The 16,856-nt window shown below is 48.3% G+C and overlaps 1 protein-coding gene across 1 annotated transcript in view; it reads right to left on the bottom strand.

Moving 5' to 3' along the window:
• LOC138356945 (RNA-binding protein 12-like) overlaps positions 1–10,674 on the bottom strand; it is a 21,659-nt gene extending 10,985 nt beyond the window's left edge. Inside the window, exon 1 of the mRNA XM_069313480.1 lies at positions 10,668–10,674. Within this exon, the coding sequence (XP_069169581.1) occupies positions 10,668–10,674 (7 nt within the window). The remainder of the gene's footprint in view (positions 1–10,667) is intronic.
• Positions 10,675–16,856: the final 6,182 nt, after the last annotated feature.

Raw genomic sequence — 16,856 nt, 5'->3', positions numbered from 1 at the left:
GTCACTACCCCCCACCCACCTGCCCTCCTCTTAACTACCGACCCCCCGAGGCTGGGAGTCATTAAGGCCTCCAACAAGTCCTTCGTCTTAACCACCAACCTTCACCTCCTTCAAGGATCCTCCACATCCTTGAACATTACTTATCAGTGAAGAAGGAGGTTAATGTTCAGTTGGTCTCTGGCCTCAACACACACTTATGTCTCCCATTACCAGACTTGTGGCAGCACCTCCACCATTCCTCACCTCATGCCTCGCTACTACTCACCTCATGCCTCGCTACTCCTCACCTCATGCCTCGCTACTCCTCACCTCATGCCTCGCTACTCCTCACCTCATGCCTCGCTACTCCTCACCTCATGCCTCGCTACTCCTCACCTCATGCCTCGCTACTCCTCACCTCATGCCTCGCTACTCCTCACCTCATGCCATAAGCATCACACATCTTTAAAGATAACCAAATTAACCCATTCCCGCTAACTCTGGCCGCCTATCACCTTAATCCTGTTTGTTTCCATTCATCCTCAGACTGTACATTATATAGCGCCTTACACAGTTATCCTGTCTGTCTCTACCTCAGCATCATCCCATACACACATCCTCCCTATCCTCCCCATCCTTGTAACTCTTAATACACTGTCTTCACTACTGTAAACATCTTCACACTATTTCCGTCCTCAAATTTTACTGACTTTGTGTAGCACATTCCATATATACCTTGTGAATGCGCCCCACCCTTAAATCCCCCAACCCACCACTATGTCACTCCATAAAATCATCTTTTATCCTGGAATGGTTAATGAGGCTAGCCCAAGGCCTCTGGCCTCTACCTCAGCCAGACAAACAAGTTTTTTTATAGACAGATATTCAATATCAGCAGAAAAGTGCAACTGTGGTTGGAGTAGATTAGGAGTCAAAACAGGTGGAAGTGTCTTTAAAAACAATACACAAAAAAAATTCGTCTAAGTTTGTATATAAAGTTGGAAGTACTTTAATATGTGGATCCATATGTGTTTCATGTAACTACACAATCAGCCCCAAACTCAGTAGAAATAGTAATTACTGTACAGATCAAATGTGGTGATTAATGATAAATAGAAATAGTCAATAAATTTATTAGCATGAGCTTAGTTCATGTATAAATAATCTAGGCGAAGATTAAACCTTAAATACCTACCTGTTTATGCTGTACTTATATTTTCACCCAATCAATACTGACATGTGTCACTGTGTGTACTTCCCCACACATAGTGCTAGTACTGACATGTGTCACTGTGTGTACTTCCCCACACATTGTGCTAGTACTGACATGTGTCACTGTGTGTACTTCCCCACACATAGTGCTAGTACTGACATGTGTCACTGTGTGTACTTCCCCACACATTGTGCTAGTACTGACATGTGTCACTGTGTGTACTTCCCCACACATAGTGCTAGTACTGACATGTGTCACTGTGTGTACTTCCCCACACATTGTCCTAGTACTGACATGTGTCACTGTGTGTACTTCCCCACACATTGTCCTAGTACTGACATGTGTCACTGTGTGTACTTCCCCACACATTGTCCTAGTACTGACATGTGTCACTGTGTGTACTTCCCCACACATTGTCCTAGTACTGACATGTGTCACTGTGTGTACTTCCCCACACATAGTGCTAGTACTGACATGTGTCACTGTGTGTACTTCCCCACACATAGTGCTAGTACTGACATGTGTCACTGTGTACTTCCCCACACATTGTCCTAGTACTGACATGTGTCACTGTGTGTACTTCCCCCACACATAGTGCGAGCAGCGTGCACCTGGGGGGCCCGGTATATTCTCCCTAAAGAGCAGAAGATGTACCAGGCCAAGAGGCACTTCATGATTGTACTCGACCAAAGACCACATTCACTGCAAACATCTCCCACCCACACGACCAAACACCACATTCACTCCAAACACCTCCCACCCACGCGACCAAAGACCACATTCACTCCAAACACCTCCCACCTACATGACCAAAGACCACATTCACTCCAAACACCTCCCACCTACACGACCAAAGACCACATTCACTCCAAACATCTCCCACCTACACGACCAAAGACAACATTCACTCCAAACATCTCCCACCTACACGACCAAAGACCACATTCACTCCAAACACCACCCACCTACACGACCAAAGACCACATTCACTCCAAACATCTCCCACCTACACGACCAAAGACCACATTCACTCCAAACACCTCCCACCTACACGACCAAAGATCACATTCACTCCAAACACCTCCCACCTACACGACCAAAGACCACATTCACTCCAAACACCTCCCACCTACACGACCAAAGACCACATGCACTCCAAACATCTCCCACCTACACGACCAAAGACCACATTCACTCCAAACACCACCCACCTACACGACCAAAGACCACATTCACTCCAAACATCTCCCACCTACACGACCAAAGACCACATTCACTCCAAACATCTCCCACCTACACGACCAAAGACCACATTCACTCCAAACATCTCCCACCTACACGACCAAAGACCACATTCACTCCAAACATCTCCCACCTACACGACCAAAGACCACATTCACTCCAAACATCTCCCACCTACACGACCAAAGACCACATTCACTCCAAACACCTCCCACCTACACGACCAAAGATCACATTCACTCCAAACACCTCCCACCTACACGACCAAAGACCACATTCACTCCAAACACCTCCCACCTACACGACCAAAGATCACATTCACTCCAAACACCTCCCACCTACACGACCAAAGACCACATTCACTCCTAACACCACCCACCTACACGACCAAAGATCACATTCACTCCAAACACCTCCCACCAACACGACCAGAGACCACATTCACTCCACACACCTCCCACCTACACGACCAAAGACCACATTCACTCCAAACACCTCCCTTATGTGTGTATGGATCACATAAGGTAGGAATATTACACATCGTACATCTGTGGATTGGTTGTGATCGCTTCTTTTAGACGACTGAAAGGCAATGGTGAATTTAGTTCCGTGTTGATTAATTTGATAATGTTTAATGTTAATTCATTTTGTGAATAATGAACATACGTGACATGTATTCATCAAATAATTTATACTCCTGATTAACTTGTATATGTACACCTTTATATTTATAAGAATTGCATTATGTGCAGATACTGAATTAATCTCCACTTTTGTTCTCTCCACTAATGTTATTTTCCCTCTAGACACCTTTTTAATACGAATCTCTTTGAATCATTCAAAACAAGATCAAACAAATTACAAAATATGACTTGGATCCTCAAATATGAAGGATACAGGGGAGGAGCCATGAAGTTAGGTTAAGTGGTGATAGCTGGGGAGGAAGGGATGGGGAGGAATGGGTGGGGAGGGGTGGGTAGGGAGGGGTGGGTAGGGACAGACAGGATAACTGTGTAAGGCGCTATATAATGTACAGTCTGAGGGTGAGTGGAAACAAACAGGATTAAGGTGATAGGCGGCCAGAGTTAGCGGGAATGGGTTAATTTGGTTATCTTTAAAGATGTGTGATGCTTATGGCATTACCAGTGAGGAGTAGCGAGGCATGAGGTGAGGAGTAGCGAGGCATAAGGTGAGGAGTAGCGAGGCATGAGGTGAGGAGTAGCGAGGCATGAGGTGAGGAGTAGCGAGGCATGAGGTGAGGAGTAGCGAGGCATGAGGTGAGGAGTAGCGAGGCATGAGGTGAGGAGTAGCGAGGCATGAGGTGAGGAGTAGCGAGGCATGAGGTGAGGAGTAGCGAGGCATGAGGTGAGGAGTAGCGAGGCATGAGGGGAGGAGTAGCGAGGCACGAGGTGAGGAGTAGCGAGGCACGAGGTGAGGAGTAGCGAGGCATGAGGTGAGGAATGGTGGAGGTGCTGCCACAAGTCTGGTAATGGGAGACATAAGTGTGTGTTGAGGCCAGAGACCAACTGAACATTAACCTCCTTCTTCACTGATAAGTAATGTTCAAGGATGTGGAGGATCCTTGAAGGAGGTGAACGCTGGTGGTTAAGACGAAGGACTTGTTGGAGGCCTTAATGACTCCCAGCCTCGGGGGGGTCGGTAGTTAAGAGGAGGGCAGGTGGGTGAAGAATATTGGTGTTGAAGTTAAGGAATATTGGTGATGAAGTTAAGGAATATTGGTGATGAAGTTAAGGAATATTGGTGATGAAGTTCAGGAATATTGGTGATGAAGTTAAGGAATATTGGTGTTGAAGTTAAGGAATATTGATGTTGAAGTTAAGGAATATTGGTGTTGAAGTTAAGGAATATTGGTGATGAAGTTAAGGAATATTGGTGAAAAAGTTAAGAAATATTGGTGATGAAGTTAAGGAATATTGGTGATGAAGTTAAGGAATATTGGTGATGAAGTTAAGGAATATTGGTGTTGAAGTTAAGGAATATTGGTGATGAAGTTAAGGAATATTGGTGATGAAGTTAAGGAATATTGGTGTTGAAGTTAAGGAATATTGGTGATGAAGTTAAGGAATATTGGTGAGGAAGTTAAGGAATATTGGTGATGAAGGTTCAATGATTGTAACAATAAGGAAGGATTATTAGACGCGATAATTGTGGTACAGAATAACTTCAGTGAAGGTTGTAAATGTTCTTGGTGATGGCGGCCTTGGGTTGTGGAGTTGTGGAAGTTTTTGGCGTTTGTGGGAATAAATTTTGGTGCTGGTAAGACGAGGGATTTTGGCGATAGAAGCGAAGAATTTTTATATAGTGTCGAGGGATTTTAATGTTGGTTGGGTGAACGGTTTTTACATTAGTTAAGAGGGATTTTATTGATGGTGGAGCGATGAATTTGGGCGTTGGAGATGTGGAATTTTAAGTCAGGTTACGAGGAACTTGGGCGTTGTTGGTGATGAATGATGGTGTTCACGGTCAGAGATGGGTATGTTGAGGGATAATTGTGGTAATGATTTCAGATACTAATATTTTTGATGAGAGATTGCATACTGATGGCCGGGCGCACAGGTGATGAGTAGCTGATGGTGGAGACTTTTCATGATGGAACGTGAGGGATGCTGGGACTGGCATTGACAAATGTTAGCATTATGACATATTGTAATACGCTAGTATGAGTGGTAATTTGATTAACGGTGTCATTGAGGGGATTGGAAATGATAATTACAAATCACATTTTTCCACTGACGACGTTAAATTAATTAATTGGACGTCATTTTTATGACAGTGAGCTAACAGCAAACAGAAATGAATTGCACATTTGCTCCCGCCTGCGATGCTGGTGCATTGCTCGGCTGTAACAACTTATTAAATATATGTATATGACACAGGTTAACCAGCCTCCACTATGGTGTATTTTAGAACACGAAAACTCGCCAAGTTTGAAGACATCATTGAGTTTAATTTTATCAATTACCAGTAAAATTGTCACTTTTTCTCCAGAAATGACAGACAAAAATTTTATTTAAAGTTCACCCATTTGTTCTTCTTCGCCGGATAGATCAGCCTCCAGTGATGTGACATTGTTAGTTAAGTGATGTCCAGTAACACCATCTATGGTGGTGATGTCAGTGTACTTCCTGGTAATGTCCAGTAACACCATCTATGGTGATGTCAGTGTACTCTCTGATGATGTCCAGTAACACCATCTATGGTGGTGATGTCAGTGTACTCCCTGATGATGTCCAGTAACACCATCTATGGTGGTGATGTCAGTGTACTCCCTGGTGATGTCCAGTAACACCATCTATGGTGGTGATGTCAGTGTACTCCCTGATGATGTCCAGTAACACCATCTATGGTGGTGATGTCAGTGTACTCCCTGGTGATGTCCAGTAACACCATCTATGGTGGTGATGTCAGTGTACTCCCTGATGATGTCCAGTAACACCATCTATGGTGATGATGTCAGTGTACTCCCTGATGATGTCACCGTACTCCCTGATGATGTCCAGTAACACCATCTATTGTGATATAGGCCACACACACCCTATACCCGCCACACTCACCCTATACCCGCCACACACACCCTATACCCGCCACACACACCCTATACCCGCCACACACACCCTATACCCGCCACACACACCCTATACCCGCCACACTCACCCTATACCCACCACACACACCCTATACCCGCCACACACACCCTATACCCGCCACACACCCTATACCCGCTACACACACCCTATACCCGCCACACACACCCTATACCCGCCACACTCACCCTATACCCGCCACACTCACCCTATACCCGCCACACACACCCTATACCCGCCACACACACCCTATACCCGCCACACTCACCCTATACCCGTCACACTCACCCTATACCCGCCACACACACCCTATACCCGCCACGCACACCCTATACCCGCCACACTCACCCTATACCCGCCACACTCACCCTATACCCGCCACACACACCCTATACCCGCCACACACACCCTATACCCGCCACACTCACCCTATACCCGCCACACTCACCCTATACCCGCCACACACACCCTATACCCGCCACAAACACCCTATACCCGCCACACACACCCTATACCCGCCACACACACCCTATACCCGCCACACTCACCCTATACCCGCCACACACACCCTATACCCGCCACACACACCCTATACCCGCCACACACACCCTATACCCGCCACACACACCCTATACCCGCCACACTCACACTATACCCGCCACACACACACTATACCCGCCACACACACCCTATACCCGCCACACACACCCTATACCCGCCACACACACCCTATACCCGCCACACACACCCTATACCCGCCACACACACCCTATACCCGCCACACACACCCTATACCCGCTACACACACCCTATACCCGCCACACACACCCTATACCTGCCACACACATGGCGACGGAACGACCACGTTGCTCATTAACCACTCATTGACCACTTAACAGTTCATCGACAATAAAACAATTCCCTTTATGTCCCTATCATTTAGCAAACATATAATCCAATCTCCCTCCCGCAGGTAAGTAGGAGACATCTGTCCGGGTAATTGAGCGCCTTCTCTTGTTCCTGAACAATTTGTACGTTCCAACAAGTTTATAACATCTAGCAAGTAGTAACAACTATCTAGCAAGTTGTAACCACTAACACGTTATAAGAACTTTATAACAAGATGTAACAACTTTGTAACAAGTTGTAACAAGGTAACAGTAGGGAGCATTACGTCGTGTGTCTGTAGGGTCGCAACTACCAACGGAGCATTTTCCTCCTCTCCCTGAACTACTCCACGCGCAGTGAGCTCTTCTCATTGTTAATGTCCAGCCTTTCCATCCTTGTCTTGTGTATCATTTATGTTTTTCTGGTGATAAACTCTTTAATACTGGATGCTCTAATATTTAGTGTTATGTTAAATACGTCTATCTCCTTAATTAATTCTTAGTAAATAGCTTTTAGCGTTACAGGCATATAATACAATGACTTAATATGACCAACAAGACTCCTTAGTTCTGTATCACTAAATACTAGACTTTTGCTACAAAAGCAAGTTTACTTTTTAAGTAGTTCTAACTGTATTTGTTGTGCAAAACGACCACTTAACGATAACCGAACCACAACTCACAAGATGGAAAAGTGACGACGTTTCGGTCCGTCCTGACCATTTTCAGGTTGTCTTGATAATGGTCCAGGACGGACCGAGACGTCGTCGTCTCCTTCATCTTCTGAGTTGTGGGTTGGTCATCATATCTTCAGCCCCGTTATTGTGACTCATTGACCACTTAACAATTCATCAACAATGAAACAATTCCCTTTATGCCCCCTTAGCATTTAACAAACATATAATCTAATCTCCCTCCACGCAGGTAAGTAGGAGACATCTGTCAGAGTAATTGAGCGCCTTCGTGTGTTCCTGAACAATTTGTACCATCTGCAACCATTAATATTTATTTTACCTCTTGAAGCTAACGTTGGATGTTTGGCACTAAAATTCCCGTCACAATTGAATTTTCAGAAAAATAGGCATCTGGCAAATATCTGAACTCAAAGAATTTATCAGAGGCATAGATAAATTAAATGTATTGAATGGTATTGTTAACGTAACACAATATTTCCCAAATTCCTATGCCAGCGTGAAGTTGAAATTCTTTATAGCCATTTCATCTCAGAATGCTACCATCCCTATCACCAGTTCCCTGGAGTGATATTATGTCAATATTTTCTCTAAAGGTATAATAGTGTACATCCACTGCTCTATTTTCCAACCCGTTAACCTTCCAAGATTGTATCCTCACTATAATGTCTTCCTTGACAAGTTTCCAAACTTATAACTTTACCGTTTTCAGCAAATTCACTGAGAAGCAAAAGTCCCTCAGGAACTGCCTCCCAACATTTAAACACCGCATCTTTCTCTTAACTTGTGCAGCTATTAACATTATAAGTAAAGTTATTCTTAACTATGTCTTCAACGACTATTTTCCGAAACCATTTTACGTTTCTTTATATTTTCACATTTTCCACAACAGTGTTGAATACTGTATTGTCAATACCAGTAGATTGTTTCCTGAGATGCTTCCATCAGTGATACTCCATCCTCTTCCTTACCTTCAACATCCTCCGTTTCACTCTCTACTTCACTACCTCTATCTACCACAGGTAACTTTTCTAATCATTCAATTTTATTGTCAACGTCTTTGAGATATTGGTGTGTCAGTCTCTGAATTCATAACGTTTTCCTGCACCTTATTACAACGAGGTCACTTGAACAAATCCACAAGGGCCGTGACGAGGATTCGAACCTGCGTCCGGGATCCCGCATCCTCTCCGAGGCACAAACCAGGTTTTCACACAACCCCCCCCCCCCTGCACCAGAGCTATGTCAACAGGCCGTTCCCCCTCTTCGCCCTTAGCCTGGTTTGTGCCTCGGAGAGGCTACGGGATCCAGTAAGTTCAGTAGAACTTCGGTTTCAACCCTTTTCCCTGTCGTAGCTCAGTCGATTAAGGCAGTGTCTGGGATGCTCCCGGACGCAGGTTCGAATCCTCGTCACGGCCCTTGTGGATTTGTTCATTTGATGCATCACGTTAGTGTGATCTCTGTGTGTAACAAGGTCACTTTTTTCGAATTCAGTTCCTACTGCCACTAATGTTGCCCTTATCATCACCGTGCCTGTCTCCCAAACGTTGGTCACAAGGGCTGTCGTTGGCTCTCCAATAATTCTTCCTTTTTCCAGAGTTATGACCATCCAACTCTTCGGAGATTCGTCTGTCCTACTTATGTATGCTGGCTTGGTGTCTCACAGATCCCGGGGTTTCATGGGAGATAAAGAGGAAGTGAACTCGACAATTGCAGCAAAAAGACTAAAAACTGTTATCTTTTTCCAGTCTTAACTCTACACTCCCGGGAATCATGCTTCTTTCCACATTACAGACTATGTGAGATCAAACTGTCATTTCCATGCCTAATGTTCCCAACGAGAACACTTCAGAACTTCAGACAAAGTATAAGTTTCTTTACGTCTTTATGTTTCCCGCAGCCAAGTCCCTGCACAAAATGTCTATCTGGAACGTCACCCTTCAACAGGGGCTTTCGTTTTCACCACGAGCAATATGCCTCTTAGCCCACACTACACTTTAATTGTTGACATGAAGGTAGACATGGACCGGATTTGCCTGTCAGTCAAGCAAACCACTTCTGCCATTTCCTGATGATAAGAACACTGGTTTACTCAGCGGCTCAGCACAACATCTCAATAACTACACGTCTTGTCACCTGAATGCTGGAAAGATCACTGGAGATTGTCTTCTCCTGCAACCCCTCTTCATATTTCTAATACTTTTATTTTATGTAACTTTTTTGTACACAAAATGAGTTACACAAAATGGATTGCAACAATGGTTTCGTTAAAATGTACAAAGTTGCCACAGGCTGTTGTGTTCCTGAGGCTCCTCAGATAACGATCAGGAACCAGGACTGTAATGTGCATTATCAGTACTGCTCTGCTGTGGCACTGGAAAAAGAATCTGGCAACGCTATGGATTTCTTATTTTACGATGAGCTTAAACCCAAGATCCTTCAAGATACTTATGACACTTTTGCCCCAGGCACTAACAATCTCCTCAGCCACGGGGACAAACTGTAGCTGTGATCCAGTTCCCTGTACTTACTGCACTTGTCTGAATCCGAGTGAGTGGCAACACCATCCAGATGTGCCACGCTAAAGTCAATGTAGGTGTTAGCCGAGGTTGATATTCAAGTGTTGTCCCAGACTAACTGCCTACCATTTTCTGAGGGTTGTACTGTGATCCCATCTGGACGACCAGCATGACTGGCACAGTAACGAGGCATTAACGAGACGTAATCGGAAATTCACTAAAGAGATGAGGTGGAATTAAGAGTGTTTCCTAACAGGAAGTGACAAAATAAATGAGACAGAGGAAATGAGTCAATGATGCAGGTAAGAACGGAAACAAGGGGAAGAGAAGCGGAAGTGAAGGGAGACAGGTTCGGTGAGGGGCTGAGGTGAGGGGAGAGGAGGTATGCAGTGAGGGACATGTGAGAAGAATCAGGGCAATATGTGTTCTGGGATACAACCTGTCCTCTTATCTAAAGAGTCTACATATGTCCACTACAGACAGGTACACCCGTCTTTCTAAACGACTAAGACAGTTTACACAACACTTACTGTCCATGTCGACCTATGGGATTGTAGGGCGAGTTAGCCCAGTTTTTCTGGCTATTTGCTTTCCCTCTTCGAGATTTTTAGGCATTCGACGAGACGAATTTTTTTGTAACATGAATCAACTCAGTAAACTTTAAATTGAACTTTTAATATTTTGTTTTTGAAATTCATTCCCAAGTGAAAAGGAACATAAAATATATTGATAATTCTTACTAGAATCACTGATCTAGCGGTTCTTGTAATATTTAATTATGTCAATAAGATTGACTGCTTATATTATCTATATCTATAAAATGAAGATGCCTGTTTGTTTAATCCAATGTTGGAAGCCAAACACTTGAAACTAGCCTCACCTATCCGGTGACAGGTAGGTGAACAACACACCCTGAATGAGGTCGGCCCCACTTCCTCCAATAAAGCATGGCCAGCTCCTACAGCAACCCCCATCATGGTGGCAACTCGTTACCAGAGTCGACCAACTGAAGAAAAAAAAAAAACTTACTATCACATAAAACATTGTGCAAAGATATTGGCAAAATTAAAAACAAATTCTAGTCAGCACAGTTTGCATAGTAAGACATGGAAATGTCAATGATGTTTTGGAGAATAGTCACTCACAGCTGCAAGCAATCGGGATATTGCACAAGAGTGTACGTCCCTATTTATTATCATTATTGATTTTCCACTTACTTTTATTTTCTCTTTGGCATAATGCTGGGTTGCCCGATGCACTTTATCGACCCGGGCACTCGCAAGGGTGGCCCCAAGTATTAGGTCGACCTCCTGGGTACCAACGTGCGGGCACTCGCAAGGGTGGCCCCAAGTATTAGGTCGACCTCCTGGGTACCAACGTGCGGGCACTCGCAAGGGTGGCCCCAAGTATTAGGTCGACCTCCTGGGTACCAACGTGCAAACAAAACAAAGTTTCACTTTCATCACCAGAGACAGTGTAGACAATAACATCCAAGAACTCGGTGACACGACAACTCTAATAAGAGAACTTAAAAGATCGAACAACGCAAACATAAATGGAATTTTTAACAAACCTAACCACGAACAGTATAAAATGTTCTACCTCTTTAGTGGCACAACAGCTTCTCACACAAGGTGAAAAGTCTCCATCTATACATACACCCACATGTAACATAAAACCTGCAGAATACCTCAATATTACACAATGTTTCAACTGTTATCAATTCAATTTTCAGACACAAATGGCAGGCATTAAAGGTATACTCCACATGTTCCACGAGGGTATTTATGGACACAGTGCTCAAGGGAAAAAGTAAAATGCCACAACATTGGCGGCCACACAGAGCCACTCACGGATCATGTCCCGATAATAATAATTCAGGTAAATGTACATACATTCTAAATGAGTTACAAACAGAATTCTGAACTTCTAGATATAGTACATACTATACCTAAAGCCACTAATATCTCCAGAGTACTACTCCGGGCAGGAGTAGTACACCACAGCAGCTCCGTGAAGGGTACGGTGAAGGGTAGGGAAGGTGGTGAAGGGTAGGGAAGGTGGTGAAGGGTAGGGAAGGTGGTGAAGGGTAGGGAAGGTGGTGAAGGGTAGGGAAGGTGGTGAAGGGTAGGGAAGGTGGTGAAGGGTAGGGAAGGTGGTGAAGGGTAGGGAAGGTGGTGAAGGGTAGGGAAGGTGGTGAAGGGTAGGGAAGGTGGTGAAGGGTAGGGAAGGTGGTGAAGGGTAGGGAAGGTGGTGAAGGGTAGGGAAGGTGGTGAAGGGTAGTTTAAGGGTTGAAGGGTAGGGAAGGTGATATAATATATATTTTTTACTCTAAATCCTAAATATTGATTTGTATAAAGTGAGTTTTTAGGCATTAAGGCTATCATGAAATTTAGGAAACCACGAGAGTTTCACATTGTGAAGACACTTTAGCGAAAGACGAGACGGGACGGAGTAAGGAGAAGAGTGTGGAGTAAGGCAGGTGTGTGGACTCCCAATGTGGTGTAAGGCAGATGTGGGGACTCACACCGTGGAGTAATGCAGGTGTGGGGACTCCTAGTGTGGAGAAAGGCAGGTGTACGGACTCTCAGTGTGGAGTAAGGCAGGTGTGGGGACCCACTGTGTGGAGTAAGGCAGGTGTGTGGACTCCCAATGTGGTGTAAGGCAGGTGTGGGGACCCACTGTGTGGAGTAAGGCAGGTGTGGGGACTCCAAGTGTGGAGTAAGGCAGGTGTGGGGACTCCAAGTGTGGAGTAATGCAGGTGTGGGGACTCCAAGTGTGGAGTAATGCAGGTGTGGGGACCCACTGTGTGGAGTAAGGCAGGTGTGTGGACTCCCAATGTGGTGTAAGGCAGATGTGGGGACTCACAGTGTGGAGTAATGCAGGTGTGGGGACTCCAAGTGTGGAGTAATGCAGGTGTGGGGACTCCAAGTGTGGAGTAATGCAGGTGTGGGGACTCCAAGTGTGGAGTAAGGCAGGTGTGGGGACTCCAAGTGTGGAGTAAGGCAGGTGTGGGGACTCCAAGTGTGGAGTAAGGCAGGTGTGGGGACTCTCAGTGTGGAGTAAGGCAGGTGTGGGGACTCCAAGTGTGGAGTAAGGCAGGTGTGGGGACTCACAGTGTGGAGTAAGGCAGGTGTGGGGACTCACAGTGTGGAGTAAGGCAGGTGTGGGGACTCACAGTGTGGAGTAAGGCAGGTGTGGGGACTCACAGTGTGGAGTAAGGCAGGTGTGGGGACTCGCTAATTAAGCTGATATAGTAAGAAACAAATGAGAGCATTGTGTAGTACACAGGGTGACAGCCGCTGGAGGAGACAACCCCTGGAGGGGACAACCCCTGGAGGTGACAACCCCTGGAGGTGACAACCCCTGGAGGGGACAACCCCTGGAGGAGACAACCCCTTGTGGTGACAGCCGCTGGAGGTGACAACCCCTGGAGGGGACAACAACTGGAGGAGACAACCCCTGGAGGTGACAACCCCTGGAGGTGACAACCCCTGGAGGGGACAACCCCCCTGGAGGTGACAACCCCCTTGTGGTGACAACCCCTGGAGGTGACAACCCCTGGAGGGGACAACCCCCCTGGAGGTGACAACCCCTTGTGGTGACAACCACTGGAGGTGACAACCCCTGGAGGTGACAACCCCTGGAGGGGACAACCCCCCTGGAGGTGACAACCCCTTGTGGTGACAACCCCTTGAGGTAACAACCCCTGGAGGTGACAACCCCTGGAGGAGACAACCCCTGGAGGTGACAACCCCTGGAGGAGACAACCCCTGGAGGTGACAACCCCTGGAGGGGACAACCCCTGGAGGAGACAACCCCTTGTGGTGACAGCCGCTGGAGGTGACAACCCCTGGAGGGGACAACAACTGGAGGAGACAACCCCTGGAGGTGACAACCCCTGGAGGTGACAACCCCTGGAGGGGACAACCCCCCTGGAGGTGACAACCCCCTTGTGGTGACAACCCCTGGAGGTGACAACCCCTGGAGGGGACAACCCCCCTGGAGGTGACAACCCCTTGTGGTGACAACCACTGGAGGTGACAACCCCTGGAGGTGACAACCCCTGGAGGGGACAACCCCCCTGGAGGTGACAACCCCTTGTGGTGACAACCCCTTGAGGTAACAACCCCTGGAGGTGACAACCCCTGGAGGAGACAACCCCTGGAGGTGACAACCCCTGGAGGAGACAACCCCTGGAGGTGACAACCCCTGGAGGTGACAACCCCTGGAGGTGACCACGCAAGGAGGTAACAACCCCTGGATGTAACAACCCCTGGAGGTAACAACCCCTGGAGGTGCCAACCCCTGGAGGTAACAACCCCCTGGAGGTAACAACCCCTGGAGGAGACAACCCCCTGGAGGTGACAACCCCTTGTGGTGACAACCACTGGAGGTGACAACCCCTGGAGGTGACAACCCCTTGAGGTGACAACCCCTGGAGGGGCCAACCCCTGGAGGTGACAACCCCTGGAGGGGCCAACCCCTGGATGTAACAACTCCTGGTGGTAACAACCCCTGGATGTAACAACTCCTGGTGGTAACAACCCCTGGAGGTAACAACCCCTGGAGGTGACAACCCCTGGAGGTAACAACCCCCTGGAGGTAACAACCCCTGGAGGAGACAACCCCCTGGAGGTGACAACCCCTTGTGGTGACAACCACTGGAGGTGACAACCCCTGGAGGTGACAACCCCTTGAGGTGACAACCCCTGGAGGGGCCAACCCCTGGAGGTGACAACCCCTGGAGGTGACAACCCCTGGAGGTGACAACCCCTAGAGGTGACAACCCCTGGAGGTAACAATCCCTGGAGGTAACAACCTCTGCAGGTAACAGCCCCTGGAGGTGACAACCCCTGGAGGTAACAACCCTTGGAGGTGACAGCCCCTGGAGGTGACAACCCCTGGAGGTGACAACCCCTGGAGGTGACAACCCCTGGAGGTAACAACCCCTGAAGGGGACAACCCCCCTGGAGGTGACAACCCCTGGAGGTAACAACCGCCTGGAGGTGACAACCCCTGGAGGTGACAATCCCTGCAGGTAACAACCCCTGGAGGTAACAACCGCCTGGAGGTGACAACCCCTGGAGGTGACAATCCCTGCAGGTAACAACCCCTGGAGGTAACCCCTGGAGGTGACAACACCTTGAGGTGACAACCCCTGGAGGTAACAACCCCTGAAGATGACAACCCCTGGAGGGGACAACCCCTGGAGGGGACAACCCCTGGAGGTGACAACCCCTGGAGGTAACCCCTGGAGGTGACAATCCCTGGAGGTAACAACCCCTGAAGATGACAACCCCTGGAGGTGACAACCCCTGGAGGTGACAACCCCTGGAGGGGACAACCCCTGGAGGGGACAACCCCTGGAGGTGACAACCCCTGGAGGTAACAACCCCTGGAGGTGACAATCCCTGGAGGTAACAACCCCTGAAGATGACAACCCCTGGAGGGGACAACCCCTGAAGATGACAACCCCTGGAGGGGACAACCCCTGGAGGTAACAACCTCTGGAGGTGACAACCCCTGGTGGTAACAACCCCTGGAGGTGACAACCCCTGGAGGTAACAACCCCTGGAGGTGACAACCCCTGGTGGTAACAACCTCTGGAGGTGACAACCCCTGGAGGGGACAACCCCTGGAGGTAACAACCTCTGGAGGTGACAACCCCTGGAGGTAACAACCCCTGGAGGTGACAACCCCTGGAGGTAACAACCCCTGGAGGTGACAACCCCTGGTGGTAACAACCTCTGGAGGTGACAACCCCTGGAGGGGACAACCCCTGGAGGTAACAACCCCTGGAGGTGACAACCCCTGGAGGTAACAACCCCTGGAGGTAACAACCCCTGGTGGTAACAACCCCTGGAGGTGACAACCCCTGGAGGTAACAACCCCTGGAGGTGACAACCCCTGGAGGTGACAACCCCTGGAGGTAACAACCCCTGGAGGTAACAACCCCTGGAGGTAACAACCCCTGGTGGTAACAACCCCTGGAGGTGACAACCCCTGGAGGTGACAACCCCTGGAGGTGACAACCCCTGGAGGTGACAACCCCTGGAGGTAACAACCCCTGGAGGGGACAACCCCTGGAGGGGACAACCCCTGGGGGTGACAACCCCTGGAGGGGACAACCCCTGGAGGGGACAACCCCTGGAGGGGACAACCCCTGGAGGTGCCAACCCCTGGAGGTGACAACCCCTGGAGGTGACAACCCCTGGAGGTGACAACCCTTGGAGGTAACAACCCCTGGAGGTAACAACCCCTGGAGGTGACAACCCCTGGAGGTAACAACCCCTGGAGGTAACAACCCCTGGAGGTAACAACCCCTGGAGGTAACAACCCCTGGAGGTGCCAACCCCTCGAGGTGCCAACCCCTGGAGGTAACAACCCCTGGTGGTAACAACCCCTGGAGGTGACAACCCCTGGAGGTGACAACCCCTGGAGGTAACAACCCCCTGGAGGTAACAACCCCTGGAGGAGACAACCCCCTGGAGGTGACAACCCCTTGTGGTGACAACCACTGGAGGTGACAACCCCTGGAGGTGACAACCCCTTGAGGTGACAACCCCTGGAGGGGCCAACCCCTGGAGGTGACAACCCCTGGAGGTGACAACCCCTGGAGGTGACAACCCCTAGAGGTGACAACCCCTGGAGGTAACAATCCCTGGAGGTAACAACCTCTGCAGGTAACAGCCCCTGGAGGTGACAGCCCCTGGAGG

Source organism: Procambarus clarkii, chromosome 75 (assembly GCF_040958095.1).
Source record: "Procambarus clarkii isolate CNS0578487 chromosome 75, FALCON_Pclarkii_2.0, whole genome shotgun sequence".
NCBI lineage: Eukaryota > Metazoa > Arthropoda > Malacostraca > Decapoda > Cambaridae > Procambarus > Procambarus clarkii.
The sequence above is the reverse complement of the archived record's forward strand: the minus strand, read 5'-3'. Positions and strand labels throughout refer to the sequence as shown.